The sequence below is a fragment of the Saimiri boliviensis genome, chromosome 1 (genome assembly GCF_048565385.1).
Source record: "Saimiri boliviensis isolate mSaiBol1 chromosome 1, mSaiBol1.pri, whole genome shotgun sequence".
In the NCBI taxonomy this organism is placed as follows: Eukaryota; Metazoa; Chordata; class Mammalia; order Primates; family Cebidae; genus Saimiri; species Saimiri boliviensis.
The window spans coordinates 64,503,237-64,519,951 of NC_133449.1; the positions used below are offsets into that span (position 1 = coordinate 64,503,237).

The following is a 16,715-nucleotide window of genomic DNA, read 5'->3' on the forward strand; positions in this document are numbered from 1 at the left end:
GTTCTGCCCTCGACTGGCTATGTGAGCTCGAGGAAGGCACTTTAGTTCTCCAGATAATAAGAGCAACTGCCATACGTATTTACCACTTGTTTTGTGTGGGGTGTTGTGATATATGCTCTATATATGGTTTTCTAATTAATCTTGCAATTAAAACTGAGAGATATCACTAACCCCATATTCAGCTAAGAAACATGACATTTCATTTTCATAATCAGTAACTAAATGGATAAATTTTTAAAAACTCTTTTTACATGTTTTAGAGCCTTCTGAAATTCCTTTTCTGTGGACCATCTTTCACTTTTTTCCAAAAATTTTTTTATTGTGGTAAAACATACATAAAATTTACCTCTTTCCCATCTTCACTTTTTGACAACAACCATTACTTTATTATTTTTTTTAAAGGCCTTTTTAGATGTAATATCTTACGATTTTCTATGGTTTGAAAGTTTGTGTCCCTCTAAAATTCATGTTGAAACATAATCTCCAATTAACAGTATTAGGTAGGAGGTGATTAGGTCATAAAGGCTCCACCTTCATGAATGGGATTAGTGCCTGTATAAAAGGGCCTGAAGGATCTTGTTTGGCCTTTCCCTGCTTTCCACTATGTGAGGACACAGTCACAAGACGCCATTTTGGAAGCAGAGACTGAGCTCTCACTAAACACCCAATCTGCCAATGCCTTAATCTTAAATCTGCAGAATTTTGTCACAGCAATAGGAATGTGCTGAGACACAAACATAAACACTAATTGTAATCTCTAATATGATATCAAAACACTGTCTTAGAGTTCCACATCATGGGCAGAAACAAAGATACATACATGCAATGATGGGATGCTTTTCACCCACACTATAGATTACTGGCAAGCAGAGTTTTCACAAAATACTCTAGGAATCCCTATGGATTTCCCTAAAGTAGAGTAGGATACACAGGATCTGCTTTTATACCTAAAGTACAAAAAAACTATACAACTTTAGAATTAACTAGCAACATTTAAAAATTGGGAGATTTCATTTAGCTTCTATAGGTTCTTGAGATTGCAGCTTTTCTACCAAATAGATATAAACAAATATATAATTCTAAATTAGGGGATACAAAGAACAAAAACAAGGTGATAAAAGACAAATTTAACCAGGAAATGGTAGCTAGAGAAGACTTCTCTGAGGAAGATAAGATATGAAGTAAAAATGAGAGCTAAACAAACAGGCAGAAGAACATTCTGGGCTGAGGGATCACTTTCTGTGGATGTCCTGAGGCAGCTGCTACCTATGCCAATCCATCTGCTCCCACAACCTTTCTGGATACAGAGATAACACCACCTCTCCCATTCTTTTAAAGGCAAGTTCCTCCACTGCTGCTCTGGAACCCAACTCATCTTCCTTTCAAGACCTTGCTTCCTTTCCTTATCATATGTCTCTTCTATCTTTCAGGTTCTCCCTCTATACAGGATCATTTCCAGTGGCTTGAAAACATCATTTAGCTCTACTGACTGTTTCTTTTGCCGTGCAGAAGCTGTGGAGTTTGATAGAAATCCCATTTGACCCAGCAATCCCATTACTGGGTATATATCCAAAGGATTATAAATCATTCTACTACAAGGACACGTGCACACGAATGTTCATTGCAGCACTGTTTACAATAGCAAAGACCTGGAACCAACCCAAATGCCCAACGATGATAGACTGGATAGGGAAAATGTGGTACATATACACCATGGAATATTACGCAGCCATCAAAAACGATGAGTTCGCGTCCTTTGTAGGGACATGGATGAACCTGGAAACCATCATTCTCAGCAAACTGACACAAGAGCAGAAAATCAAACACCGTATATTCTCACTCATAGGCGGGTGCTGAACAATGAGAACACAAGGACACAGGGAGGGGAGCACTACACACTGGGGTCCGTTGGGGGGAAATGGGGGAGGGGTGGGGGGTGGGGAAGTGGGAAGAGATAGCATGGGGAGAAATGACAGATACAGGTGAGGGGACGTAAGGCAGCAAACCACACTGCCATGTGTGTACCTATGCAACAATCTTGCATGTTCATCACATGTACCCCGAAACCTAAAATGCAATAAAATAAAAAAAAAAAAAAAAAAAAAAAAAAAAAAGAAAACATCATTTAGCATGTATGTTTAGAAAATCCTCACATCTTCCTCCAGGTACTCGCCCATTTCTCTGCTCCTCTTCATAGCCAAGCTTCTAAAGTGGAAACTATTTTCTTCTCCTTTACTTCTCTTCCTACCCCAATTCACTATTCAAATTACTGCAGAGTACAGCCACACTCCTGGACTAAAACTGCTTTTGCTAATATCATCAACAACCTCCATGTATGGCCAATTCCAGGAAATGTTCTCATTCTATATTCTCTGTCTAGGTAATCTCATCTCTCCCTGTGGCTTTTAATACCATTTTCATGCTGTTATCTATTTTCAAATTTATATTTCAAGCTATGATTTCTCTATTGAGTTCCAACTATATACATGATATATCCACTCTGATGCCACGGCCATGTAGCTGAACTCTATTCCAGCCTCAACAATTCCACCTCCCCTAGTCTTTCACATCTCTGTAAATGGCACATCATCCTACTGCCCAAGCCAAAATCTGGAGTTATTCTTAATAGTTCCAACTCCCTCCTCTTCCTGTTCTTGCCATTAATCCTTCACCAATCGATCACACATCTGTCTACTTCTATTTCCTATCATAATACTGCATGTCTCTAACAGGTCTTCTGTCCCATCTTGTGCTTTTCCAATCTATTCTTCAAATAGCGGTCAAAGTAATCTTTTTAAAATGTAAATTGGACTTGTCATTTTCTATGTAGCAATTTTCAATGGCCTTCTCTTACACTGAGAACAAAACCCAAACTCCTTAACAGGAAGCACAAATATATACAACTTTTCTTCCTTGTTCTGTACAACTCTTCCAGTAACTATACTTCAGTCATGCTGGCCTTTCCCCCACTTCACAAAATAGCATGAGCAAAACCATAAAAGTAGGAAAGCACTGAGGCAATTAGGGAGAATGGAAATATTCAGTATGTGTGACTTCTACAATTTATAAAGCAGAAGAAAGTAAGGCAGCAAAGGTTATTTGGGGACAAATTCTACAGGTTCTGGAGCATTAGACCAAGAACTTTAAATTTTATTCTTAAAAAAAATGAAGAGCCAATATACCATTTTGAGCAGGGAGTAACATAATTACAGCTGTATTTCAGAAAGAATACCTTGGCAACAGGACAAATAAAGCAAAAATTTGAAGGGCTATCTAAAATTCATTAAAGCAGTAAGTAAAATAAGGAAATAGATAACATTGCTCTAAAATGTTTATTTTCTAATATCAGTATTTTGAATGAACATAATCCTTCCAATCTGGGACTGAAGTAAAATACAGAGAGAATAGTAGAAAATAAGCAAGCTGAAGGCTAGGCACGATGGCTCACACCTATAATCCTAGCACTTTGGAAGGCCAAGGTGGGGGGTGCATTACTTGAGGTTAGGAGTTCGAGACCAGCCTGGCCAACATGGTGAAACCCCATCTCTACTACAAATAAAAAAATTAGCCAGGTATGGTGCTACACGCCTGCCATCCCAGCTACTGGCATGGCTGAGGAAGGAGAATTGCCCAGCCTGGGTGACAGAGTAAGATTTCATCTCAAAAAAAAAAAAAAAAAAAAAAAAAAAAAAAAAAGCAGCAGCAGCAGCAAGTCGAATTCCTTAAGTATAAAGGACTTTATTTATAGAACAACAGGATTAGATAATCACCATCATCTCGGGCACTTTGTTAAGAGTAAAGGTCAAATAAGTTGAAACAGTTATTTACTTCTGACAATGGAAATTAATTTTATACATAACATTTGCAAAATTCTTCCCAAGTATATCAAAGTACATTGAAAATATGATTTACTGCTTTTTATTTAAGTGTTTCATACCTAGAACTGCAGACTTTTTAAAACTAAACATGCAAAATATTCAAATAATGCAGAAGAATTTAATATGAAAAGGTCTGTTATCTCTGAACCTTCTAGTTCCACTTTCTGAAAACCAATATTAAACAAGTTTTCTCACAGAAAAATTCCTGCCAAGAAGAGTAAAACTACAAGTAAAACTTGTTCAAAGTAAGATTTTATGAATCTACATTTTATATTAAAATGATTTACTTTACCATAATTTAACAAAATATTTAGGTTATTTCCAATTGTTTATTCTTCCAAAGAATGCTGCAGTGAACATTTGTTTCTGTGTATATGTATAATTTTATTTTATTTTTCTGGGTACAACTTTATCTGAGTACCTGTAATTCCCTTAAGTGGAAGTCTGGGTGAAAAGAGGACATTTATTTCAACATTAGTTAGATACTGTCCAATTGCCCCACATCTTAAAAAATGTTGCAACAAATGTGCACTTCTAATAGTTTTATGGGAGTACATGAATGTTTCCCCATGTACTCAACAATAGTAAGGATAATCACATCTTTTCATCTGTGCTATTTTGACAGGTAAAACAAAATTTGTGTTTTAGTACATTCTTTATTAAGAGTTAAGTATTTCTTCATATCTTTAATGGCCATTTGCATTTCTTTTACTATAAACTTTCTGTTCAGGTCCTTTGACTGTTTTCTTTTTAGGTTGTCATTGATTTGTAAAAAGCTCTTTGTATAGTAAGAAAAAATTAGCCCCTTTTCTCAGTTTCTTGATTTCTTAAAATTGTTTTCCCATTTTCCATTTATAAATTGTGCATTATATTTTCTACCGTAAAGATACTTTAATTTTAACATATACATTTATCAAATCTTTGGCTTTATGACTCCAAGATTTTGTCAGACCTTGAAAGCCTTCTCCCACTTAATTTTATTAGAAAAGTCAGATGACCATGACGTCATACAGAACTTTTATGATCTCTCTTTTTTATACTTGGATTTTGGTGACAGGAGTAAAGTAGGGCTACAATTTAAAATTGTCACCATACTCCAAACGGCTAGCAAAGCATCTTGGCATTATTTGTTGAATAATCCATTTTTTTCCAAAAGGATCTGAAATGGTACCTTTATCATAGAGTAAATGCCCACTGTATTTAAGTAGTTTCATTGACGTATCAGTCTCTTGTCCCAGTAGCATCCTTTTAGTATTATTACTGCATAATTCATTTTAATACCTTGTAAAGTGCAATGCTGCGACATAATAAATACATATTTTTGTCTTATCCCTAGCTCCTGGCCAGAGCTACTAAAATCCCTGTAGTTTCCACTTAGGAAAACATGATAATGGCAACAGGAGCATCATCTTTTATTAAAATATTTGTTTTTTCTGTACCTGAGTCTTGAAACAGTTCAGGAGTGAGTGACAAAGGTTCAAGGAGAGTCTGTTATTCAAAACAAGTCACTTTTGATTGCACTTGAGTTTAAGTTAATGAGGTGAATTTCGGAAAGCCCCTAAGGATGGGGGGGCCTGTTCACCAAGGGAATAACCATATGATTAGAGGGCTTAAACTTCCAGCCCCACCCCCCATCTCTGGGGAGGGGACAAGGACTGCAGGTTGAGCCAATCGCCTATGACCAATGATTTAATCACTACCGCCTACATAATGGCATCTCCATAAAAATCCTAACAGACAAGAGTTTTAAGAGCTTCACATTTGGTAAATACAGGAGATGGTGGGAGGGTGGCAGGCCCAGAGAGGACATGGAAGCTCTGTGCACCTTCCCTATACCTTGCCCGTGTATCTCTTCATTTGGCTGTTCATGTATATCATTTATAATAAGTCAGAAAATGTAAGAAATTGTCCCCTAAGTTTTCTGAGCCATTCAAGAAAATTATCAAATGTGAGGAGGGGGTCACGGGAGTCCCCCTCACCACAATTTAGAGCTAGCTGGTCAGAAGTATAGAAGGCCAAGCCATGCAAATGGTATCTGAAGTGGTGATCACTCTTGTGGGACTGAACCCATAGCCTGTGGGGACTATGCTAAGTAAAGGTTGTTAGTGTCAGAACTGCTTATTAGGTATGAATACAGTAAGTCCTCTTATCTGCGGTTTTGCTAAGGTTTCATTTATCCATAGCCAACCATGGTCCAAAAATATTTAATGGAAAATTCCAGAAATAAACAATTTGTAAGTTTTAAATTGTAGGTCGTTGTGGGTAGCATGATGAAATCTCTTGTCATCCTGTACCATTCCAACCTAGGACGTGAATCCTCCCTTTGTCCAGCATGTCCATACGTGTACATTACCTGCCCCTTGGTCACTTTGTAGCTGTCTGGCTATCAGAGTGACTGTCATGATACTGCAGAGCCTGTATTCAAGTAACGTTAATTGTAGTTAATAACAGCCCCAAAGTGCAAGAGCAGTAATGCTGGCAAATTGGCTATGCCAAAGAGAAGCTGTAAAGTGTTTCCTTTAAAAAGATAAAATTTCTTATTTATAATCTATCTACCTGTTTTAATGTCAGAATGAATGCATTAATTTTTTAAAATAAACTTTTTATTTTAGAATAATTTGGATTTATAGAAAAACTGTGAAGACAGTATAGATAATTCCCTATATGCCACAGCCATTGTCCCATTAACACCTTACATTAATACAATATATTACAATGAATCAATCAATAAAATTACATTATTATTGCCTTATTTTTTACATACTGTTCTTTTTCTATTCAGGATCCCATACAAGATACCACACTGCATTTAATTATCATGTCTCCGTAGGCTTCTCTTAGGTCTGTGAGAATTTGCTAGGCATTCCTTGTCTTCCATGACTCTGACAGTTCTGAGAAGTACTGGTCAAGCACAAATGTCCTTCATTTGAGTTTGTCTTATGTTTTTCTCATTAGACTAGGGTTATGAGTCTTGGGGAAGAAGATTTCAAAGTTAAAGTGTATTTCTCATTGCATATTAAGGGGACATACTATCAACATGACTTACTACTGTTGATGTTGATCTTGATGACCTGGCTGAGTCAATGTTTGCCAGAATTCTTCACTGTACAGTTATTCTTTTTCCCCCTTCTTATAAAAATACACTCTTTGGAAGTTACTATGTGCAACTCATTCTTTAAGAGTGGGGAGTTATGTTCCACCTCCTTGAGGGTGGAATGTCTATATACATTATTTAGAATTCTGCACAGGAGACTTGTCATTTTTCCCCATTTACTTATTAAATCATTTATTTATATCAGTATGGACTCATAGGTATTTATTTTATATTTTGGTTATGAGCCAATACTATTAATATACTGCAGAAATTGCCCCAGCTTTGGCCACTGGGAACTTTTTTACTTGGCTCCTGTGTTCCACTGACATATCCCCATCCCTGTAGATTTTTTTTCTTCACTTTCTGGCACTACAAAAGGGTTCAGGCTCACCTAATGTGTTTCCTGTCCTGGTCTGAGAATCAGACATTTTGCCAAGGAATCCTGGAAATTTATCATTGTGTTTCTCATTTCTTTTTTGTTGTTGTTGATATCATTTCTACTCATAGTGCCTTGACTATGAGCTTGGCATTTTAGGGAATATTTTGAGGTATCGGCTGAAGTTTCTTCAGAGAGGTGTGCATTTGAATCTGACAGGCATGTAAGTCTGCAATACCAAACTATTGCCATTTTTAATTAAATTCTGGGCTTGAGATTTTTCAGAACACACATGTAGTCTACTGCACTAATAAATCATACCAGTAAAAAATTAATAAATGTAAACCTGTGTGAACACTGGTTTGTGGTTATAAATTCTCAGAATAAATTTTCTGTCTTCTCTCCCCAAACCCATTAACAAGGTTAAAACAGGCAAGGTTTTCTTACTGTCCCCTTCTACATGGGCCTATTTATCTTTTATTCTTATAGTAAGAGTGTAGTTCACTGGAGGCCTACTTTATATGGAAATTTCCTTGAACATTTTTCATTATGGGTGGGCCATAAGTTTCATGTTTTGTCCCTGACTTAATGGTCCCATTTGTATGAAAGTCCAGAAAAGGGAAATATACTGAGACAAAAAGTGGATCAGCATTTGCTTAAGTCTCAGAGTTTCTTTTTCGAAGTGATAAAAATATTCTAAAATTGATTATGGTGATGGTTGACTGCACTTATCTATGAAAATAGTAAAAATCATTGAATTACATATTTTATTTTAATTAAGTTTTATGTTTTTTGAGATGGAGTCTTGCTCTGTCCCCCCAGGCTGAAGTGCAGTGGCACGATCTTGGTTCACTGCAACCTCCACCTCCTAGGTTCAAGAGATTCTCATGCTTCAGAGTAGCTATTTTTTGTATTTTTAGTAGAGAAAGGGTTTCAGCATGTTGCCCATGCTGGTCTTTAACTCCTGACCTCAAGTGATCTGGCCACCCCGGCCTCAAAAAGTGCTGGGATTATAGACATGAACCACTAAGACCGGCCTGAATTGCATGCTTTAAATGGGTAAATTATATCTGAATAAAGATGAAGGAAAAAAATGTTCTATGGTCATTTGAAAAGGTTGTTTTTTTTTTTTAATTTTTTGAAAAGGGTTTTTTTTTAAACCACATAGGCTTACATACTTAAACACACACACAGCCCAACCTCATTACTGGTTATTATTCCCAGGAGTTTTTAAACTTCACTTACAAAAAAATTTTTTATCTCTATTATCTGTCATAAGCTAATTACGTGTGTTCAAGCTCCCCCCCATTATTTTGTACTTGTCCATTTCTCTTTGAAGATTTCCTAGGGATGTCTGCTTTATTTTTTTCTCCCTATGAGCAAATTCTACCTTCTGGTCCCCAACCCTTTAAGAACCTTTTGCCTCACAATCTATCTGAAGAGTTGTTGTTTTCATATAATTCCATACCTTCATTCTTTTTTAAGGCAACATAAATTTCCTTATTGATGGAGCTCCTGGTTTTCATTTTATGAAATTTTTATGCTAAGTTATTTGATGTTTAAAGATTTATGCAAAATATCCTCACTGTGAATTGCAAATCAGTATTAAAATATCCCTCTTCAATTCCTGCAAAACTTTTGGTGAGTTTAACCTCATCTATATTAATGTCCCCAAATTTCTTTTTGATAGAGATCTAAGTTTCCTTTTTGCTTTCCATTTTCCTCAGTCATTTTACTTTTGATGTTTGTCATATAAGCATGGAACTGAGTTTGTTTTTTAATGTAATCCAAGAAGTTTTTTTTTAAATATAGGTGAATTTAGTTTACTTATATATAGCCATGTATGCTTTGCCGTCTTCCATTTTACGGCATTTTTTTCCTTTTGTTACAAATTTACTGTATTCTTTTTTCCTCCCTTTACCTCCATGTTTACCTCTCCTGTTTTTCTAAATATTTTGGATGTTACAGTTTAACTCTTTCAGAGGTAACTTTTATAATTTTCAATACTATACTTACACATGTATTTTTTTATTTTACAGCTTTAAAGCTGAAGTTTGCTCATTTATACCTCCTTTACTCCTTTAACCACCCTGTCCTCTAACTGTCCTCCAGTCTTTTAGCATTTTCTACTTGCTTTTTCTGTATGGATGCATGCATAATTCTTTTTTTTTTTTTCTTTTTTAAAGTTCAGGACTATCACAAACATACATTTCAGTTTCCTAAGACTTGGACCCTTTTAAATTGCAGGTTCAAGCCAGCTATGGTAGCACATGCCTACAGTCCCAGCTACTCTAGAGGCTGAGGTGGGAGGATTACTTGAGCCCAGGAGTTTGAGGCTGCAGTTAGCTATGATCACACCACTGCACTCTAGCCTGGGCAACAAAATGAGACTCCGTGTCTAAAAGTACATACATACATACATAAACTTGTAAGTTCTATTCTTCCTTATATCTTTATTTTTCTATTACCTTCTTTAGAGGCAACAAAAGATATCATTGTATTGAATTTTCACTGTCAGTCCTCAAATTCCATAATTTTTTTCTAATTGCTTTCACCTCTTTCTTCTAATGGGTACTTTTTAAAAATTTCATTTTGTTCTATCCCCTAAATCTCCTTTTTCATTTCAGTATTCTATCAATTTTTGTTTCATACACTTCATGTCTTCTAAAATTATTCAAAGTGTAAAACATTTAGAAAAAATTTTCTTGTCTTCTAGAGTATGCTTTTACAGATTATATTTCCATCTTTCTTTTGCAAGCTATGTCTCCCACACAACCCCCTGCAGAGTTGCAATGTTCTATTTCTTCATCTTATGTATTATTTTTATATGTGTGGCAAAAAGTATAACATTAAGTTGGCCACCTTAGCCATTTTAAGTGTATAATTCAGTAGTGTTAAGCATATTCACATTGTTGTGCAACAATCTCTAACTCTTTCACCTTGTAACACTGAAATTTATACCAACTAAATACTAATTCTCTGTCCACCCTCTCACAAACCTTGGCAATCACTATTCTACTTTCTGTTTCTATGATTTCAACTACTTTAGATATTTCAAATGCAAGGAACTATACGGTATTTATCTTTTTGTGACTGACATAAATTTGCTTGGTATGATGTTTTTGAGGTTCATCTATCTTGTAGTATGTGATAGGATTTCCTTCTTCCTTAAGGCTACACAATATACTATTGTATGTATGTAACATATTTTCTTTATTGACAAATAATTCCCATTTTCTTAATACAATCATCTGTTGGCTGACATCTGGCTTGCTTCCATATTTTGACTATTATAGATAATTCTGCAATAAACATGTATATACAAGGATCTTTATGAAGTCCTTCTTTGAATTATTTAGGTTACATGCCCAGCAGTGAGATTGCTGGATCATGTATTAATTCTTTTTTATTTTTCTGAGGAACCTCCATAGTATTTTCCACAATAGCTACACCATTTTACATTCCTACTAACAGTGAACAAGGGTTTCAATTTCCTTGCATCCTCATGAACATTTGCTATTTTCTGTTCTTTTGATACTGGCCATCCTAATAGGAGTGACTGATATCTCACTGTGGTTTTGATTCGCATCTCTCTTATAATTAGAGAGATTGGGCATCTTTTTATATGCTTGATATGCCATTTGTATGTCTCCTATTGTCTATTCAAGTCCTTTGCTGATTTTAAAATGTTATGTCTTTTTTTAAATAGGTTGGTTGGGTTTTTGTTATTGAGTTTCATAAGTTCTTTACATATTCTAAATACTAACCCTTTATCAGATCTATGATTTGCAAATCTTTTTTCCCATTCTGTAGAATGCCTACTCACACTCTTAACTGTTTACTTTGGGATGCATAATTTTTCAAGTTTCATTGGTCTATTTTTGCTTTTGTTGCCTGTGTTTTTGCTATCACAGCTGAGAAATTATTGCCAAATTCAATGTCCTGAAGCTTTTCTCTTATGTTTTCTTCTGGGAGTTTTGTGGTTTTAAGGTCTTACATGTATGTCACTAACCCTTTTTAACTTTTGTACATGGTGTAAAAGAAAGGGTCCAACTTTATTCTTTTAAATGTGGATACCTAGTTTTCCCCATACCATTTGTTAAAGAAACTACCCTTTCCCCATTGTGTAGTCTTGGTATTATTGTCAAAAAATCTTTTTTTTTTAAATTTATTTTTTTGAGACAGACTCTCACACTGTTGCCTGGGCTGGAGTGCAATGGAGTGATCTGAACTCACTGCAACCTCCACCTCCCAGGTTCAAGTGACTCTCCTGCCTCAGTCTCCCAAGTAGCTGGGATTACAGGTGCCCACCACCACACCTAGCTAATTTTTTGTATTTTTAGTAGAGGCAGGGTTTCACTATGTTGGCCAGGCTGGTCTCAAACTCCTGACCTTGTGATCCACCTGCCTCGGCCTCCCAAAGTGCTGGGATTACAGGCATGAGCCACTGTGCCTGGCCTTGTTTTGTACATTCTTGATGTAAGCAGTTGACCTGGATTACTTAAGATCCAGTATGGGTAGATTAGCTCCTTGACTCTTTTTTCTCCTTATCTAGGCTATTCCATCTTCCACTAAGAGGTAAAGCTTAACATCCAGGTAGTAACGTCTTGTGTTCTATATGCTTTTGTGTCTAAGGGGGCCATGGACAAACACAAATAAATTTAATTTTACTGTAATTTCTTTAAAGTTTGTATTGATGCTCTCATTGTCTTTGCCACAGTCTTCTGGAACGCATTTAAGGTTGTCTCTGTTTGGGGATTGAGACAAGATGCTTCACTTCTAATACTATCAGCCTTAGGTATTTATTTATAAACCTGTTTCTAAGTTGCTAATATCTTTTCCAAAAAGTAACAATTACTTTACGAATCAATCAATCTATCTATCTAAATCTATCTATCTGTCTATATATATATAGCAACATAAAGTAGCATCAAAGTACTTTACACAAGACAGTTTAAAAGAAAAGGAATTTTTGTTTAATCATGAGACTATATGCTCATCAGAATGAAATGGAAACACACAAACACTGACCCTCATGTACACACACAGACACAGATACTCGCATACAACCCAGTCCCATTACCTTCAATATTTATCTGTAGGGATTCTTTATCTTTTGGCCAGGCTTCTTTGGGAATTGTCATCTTCCTATGGATCTCCTCTTTCTGTGTAATGGCTTTAGAGTCTGGAGAGTTCTTAATTTTTGGGTCTCCTACTTGAGCTGAGTGTTCTGCAGCAGCAGCATCACTGGAATCTACGAAAGGGAAATCAACACACTATACAGAGAGGAACTTGACATAAAATATTTTTGAATGTCTCTCAAGTATGTATTATGTAAAAGGCTTTGTTAGTGATATTGAAGAAAAATAAAAGATGACTCAGAAAAGTGTTTAGAAATAATTGAAAACTGGGGCAAAAAAAAAATCATGTACATAAACAGATACCATAAAAAGTTAAAAAGGATGTATCGGTATTCAAGAAAGAAAAACTAATTGCAGGTAGGAGCACAGAACTCTAGACAATTGACTTTGGCATTAGAAAATAGCTAAGATGGGATACACACTGAGATGGAAAAAAAGGTGACTACATGACAGAAGAATGGAGTCAGGAAAGTAACTTAGTATCTAAGAAACAGAGCAAGTATCTAGCATTTGATTATAGAATTTATAAGGAAAAGAGGTGAGAACTACTGTTAGAAAGTTGTTTGGGAGCTGATTCTACAGATTCTACAGTTCTGGAAAACAGTGCTAAAAAAGTTTAGATTTTTATCCTTATGGGCAATGAAAACTAAAGTTTTTGATTAGGCAACTAATATGATCAAAACTGTTTTTAAAACATTCATTTAGTAATAGTAAAATGGGGTAAAATTCAGAAGTGTTGCCCAGAATACAATCTACCCTTTTTAAACAAGTAGTACCTAAAGAAGAGAAGCAGCTAATTACGTTCTAAAATGTTTTAGTTTACAATTGGGGCAGAAACTATAAATACTATCTGTCCTCTAATATCCAATTTCCTTTTCCTCAAAACAGAACAATAAGTTTAGCTGGGCACATTGTTGCTAGAATAAAGACTTAATTTCCCAGCTTCCCTGGCACATGTGACCATGTGCCTAAATCTGGCCAATAGAATGCAAAAGGAATGATACCTATAGCTTCTCAGAAGTATCCTTAAAGGAAGAAATGTGCTTTTTCTTTTCCTTTCTTCCTGCTGGTTGCAATAGGGGCTGATGGATACAGCTTAAGAATGGAGGCCAAAACTGTCAGAATAACAAGAGAGCAACAGCTTTGTCCTGAAACTCTGGAGTACCACGTTAACTCTGGATGCTAACCTCTGGATTTTTACAAAAAAGAGAAATAGTTTTCTGTCTTCTTTAAGCCAATGTTATTTTGCTTTTGTTTTGCTCTCAGAGTCAAAACCAATCCTAACTTAAATACATTATTAGGGTCATTTAAATCAGCATAAACCCTCTGAAGTAAAGTAACTGATAGGTAGGAAGTAAACAAGCTGAATTCCTAAAGAATAAAAGAGTATATACAAAAATGGCATTAGAGGGCCTGAATCTCAGAATTGAGAGATTTTTATCAGCAGAGGTTAAAAAGTCCATTAAATGAATTTCTGGCAATGAGATTAATTTGTTTACTATATCCAAAAGTCAAAGAGCTTTAAATATGTCAATTTTATCTGCCAAAGTATATAAAAAATGTAGCTAAAAATACCTTAACTATTTCATTTATAAGCGAGATAGAAGAGAGCTGAAGACAGCAAGAAAAAAATAGAGAACATATTTGTTTCTGTTCTTAAGGGAATAGCCTCATTTTAGAAGACTAGAAGAAAATAATATGCAGACAATCCAGTTTAGCTACCTGCAGTATCTTTCTGCAAGGGTTCTTTTTCTTTAGCCTGGGCAGCCTCAGTCACAGCACTCGTACTGGGGCTCTCTTTCGGTTTTTTGTCTGAGTGGTTCACATCCCCAGTGATTTGCACTTGAACTGAGGCATCTGGAATAACATCATCATCTGATCTCAGAGAAGGAAAGAGAATAAACACAATAGACAAGTAATCCTCCCCCAAAATTACAAGCAAAACCCTTAGTCCATTTATATATTAGGTCTTATGCTCCACCGTGTAAAAACTGTGACATTAATTGAAAAATTTTTTGTATTTTACTTGTACAACAAGAAAGTAAAATAACATTCTAAGGCTGGGCACAGTGGCCCATGCCCATAATCCCAGCACTTCAGGAGGCGGAGGCAGGTAGATCATTTGAGGTCGGGAGTTCAAGACCAGCCTGTTCAACATGCGAACATCTCTGTTAGCCAGCGTGGTGGTGAATGCCTGTAGTCCTAGCGACTCAGGAGGCTGAGGAAGGAGAATTGCTTGAACCCAGGAGGCAGGGTTGCAGTGAGCTGAGATTGTGCCACTGGACGCTAGCCTGGGTGACAAAGCGAGACTCTGTCTCAAAAAAATGAAATGAAATAAAATAAAGTAACATTCTAAATAAAATTTGTTCCTTGATGGTTTGATGCAACAGCAAAAAAAAAAAAAAAAAAAAAAGAAAAGAAAAAAAAAGGAAAGATCAGATGTTTTTCAAAGGAAAAAAGATCTGAACAATGCTTTCAAGTTCTTTGACCTTTTCAAAGTTTTTACCATTTATGGAGTCAATTTTTATATTTCACATAATCCAAGAAAAGCATTTTTATCATCTAGATTTTTTTTTTTCAGATGTTTTGTTCTCGTTGCCCAGGCTGGAGTGCAATGGCACAATCTCCACTTCCTACAACCTCAGCCTCTTGGGTTCAAGCGATTCTTCTGCCTCAGCCTCCCAAATAGCTGGGATTACAAGCATGCGCCACCACACCCAGCTAATTTTGTATTTTTAGTAGAGATGGGGTTTCTCTATGTTGGTCAGGCTGGTCTTGAACTCCCAACCTCAGGTGATCCACCCGCCTCGGCCTCCCAAAGTGCTGGGATTATAGGTGTGAGCCACTGCACTTGGCCTATCATCTAGATTTTATACACAGCATTCTCATATAATTTTTAAAAATTTCATGTAGTTATAGCCTTTTAAACTTGTCTAATACTATTTCTCTTTGCTTTGTTTTTCTTGATCATCTTACATTTTTTATCTCTAAGTATATTTTTCAACAAAGAAATCAGAAAGACAATAAAGATTGGTAAAAATGCAAAGAACCAGTTATCTCTTGCTACAACTTTTAAATCCATACATTTTTCTTATCTCTATTACTTCAATCCTCCTAATCTCTTTTATCTAAAATGTCTTCTGAAATTTTTAGATCATTTAAAAATGTTTTAATGTTAATAAACTATTTCAGGCATACCTAAAGTATAGGCAACATAATGAACACCAAAGTATTTACCATAGAGTTTAAGAAATCAAATATTACAGATATAATGTTCCTTGTGTAAGGTGTTCCTGGTGATGCCATTCTCACTTTCCAGTAGCAACCTTTTTTTTTCCTGTTGTCCAGGCTGGAGTGCAGTGGCATGACCTCCCCTCACTGCAACTTCCACCTCCTGAGTTCAAGCGATTCTCCTGCCTCAGCCTTGAGCAGCTAGGATTACAGGCGCACGCCACCATGCCTAGCTAATTTTTGTATTTTTAGTAGAGACAGGGTTTCACCATGTTGGTCAGGCTGGTATAGAACTCCTGACCTTGTGATCCACCCGCCTTGGCCTCCCAAAGTGCTGGAATTACAGGCGTAAGCCACCACACCTGGCCCTTCAGTAGCAACCTTTATACCAAATTTAGAGTTTATCAATATCAAGGATGTTTTGTAATTCTTTACTACATTGCATATATTAATCAACAATGTACAGCATTCTTTTGCAAGTCTTTAAACCTTATGTAAAGGATACAATACTGCCTGTACCTTTACACAACATGCTCTTTTTCACTCAATATTATGATTTTGAGATTTTGTCAATTAATATATGTGTCTCTGATTCTCAATGTTATGTATTATTCTATTGTTTTAATATATATGAATACATTGTTCCACTTAAGGCTATTTCCTATTTTGAAAAGCACTGCCATGAACATTCCTGTAAAATGTTTTTGCAGGTGGCATGCTTTATCAGTATCTTCTCCCAGTCTGTTTCTTGTCTTTTAATTGTTTGATGTTGCTTATGCAGAAAAATTTTCATTTTAATAATGGCACATTTACTATATTTTCCTTTAGGGTTGGTACGTTGTGTGTCCTGTTTAAGAAATCTTTAATCATCACACGGTCATAAGGACAGACCATCTAAATTTTAAAAATTTAGTTATCCCATTTATTTTTAATATGCCTAGAATACTATATATTTTTGTTTAGTATACAGCAGTGATTTATCTTATTTCATTTTT

General features: G+C 35.7%; 1 protein-coding gene across 17 annotated transcripts in view; it reads right to left on the bottom strand.

Annotated features, from left to right (window-relative positions):
- ALMS1 (ALMS1 centrosome and basal body associated protein) overlaps positions 1 to 16,715 on the bottom strand; it is a 345,038-nt gene that overhangs the window by 174,256 nt on the left and 154,067 nt on the right. For 16 of the 17 annotated variants that reach the window (XR_012517383.1, XR_012517381.1, XR_012517378.1 and 13 more), the window contains 2 exons: positions 14,212 to 14,364; positions 12,432 to 12,602 (listed from right to left, as the gene is read on the bottom strand). Coding sequence is in view for 1 of the 17 variants with exons in the window: in XM_074398294.1 (XP_074254395.1) it covers positions 12,432 to 12,602; positions 14,212 to 14,364 (324 nt within the window). In the remaining 16 variants the exon portion in view is untranslated. The remainder of the gene's footprint in view (positions 1 to 12,431; positions 12,603 to 14,211; positions 14,365 to 16,715) is intronic. The other variant, XR_012517382.1, reaches the window with a different exon arrangement.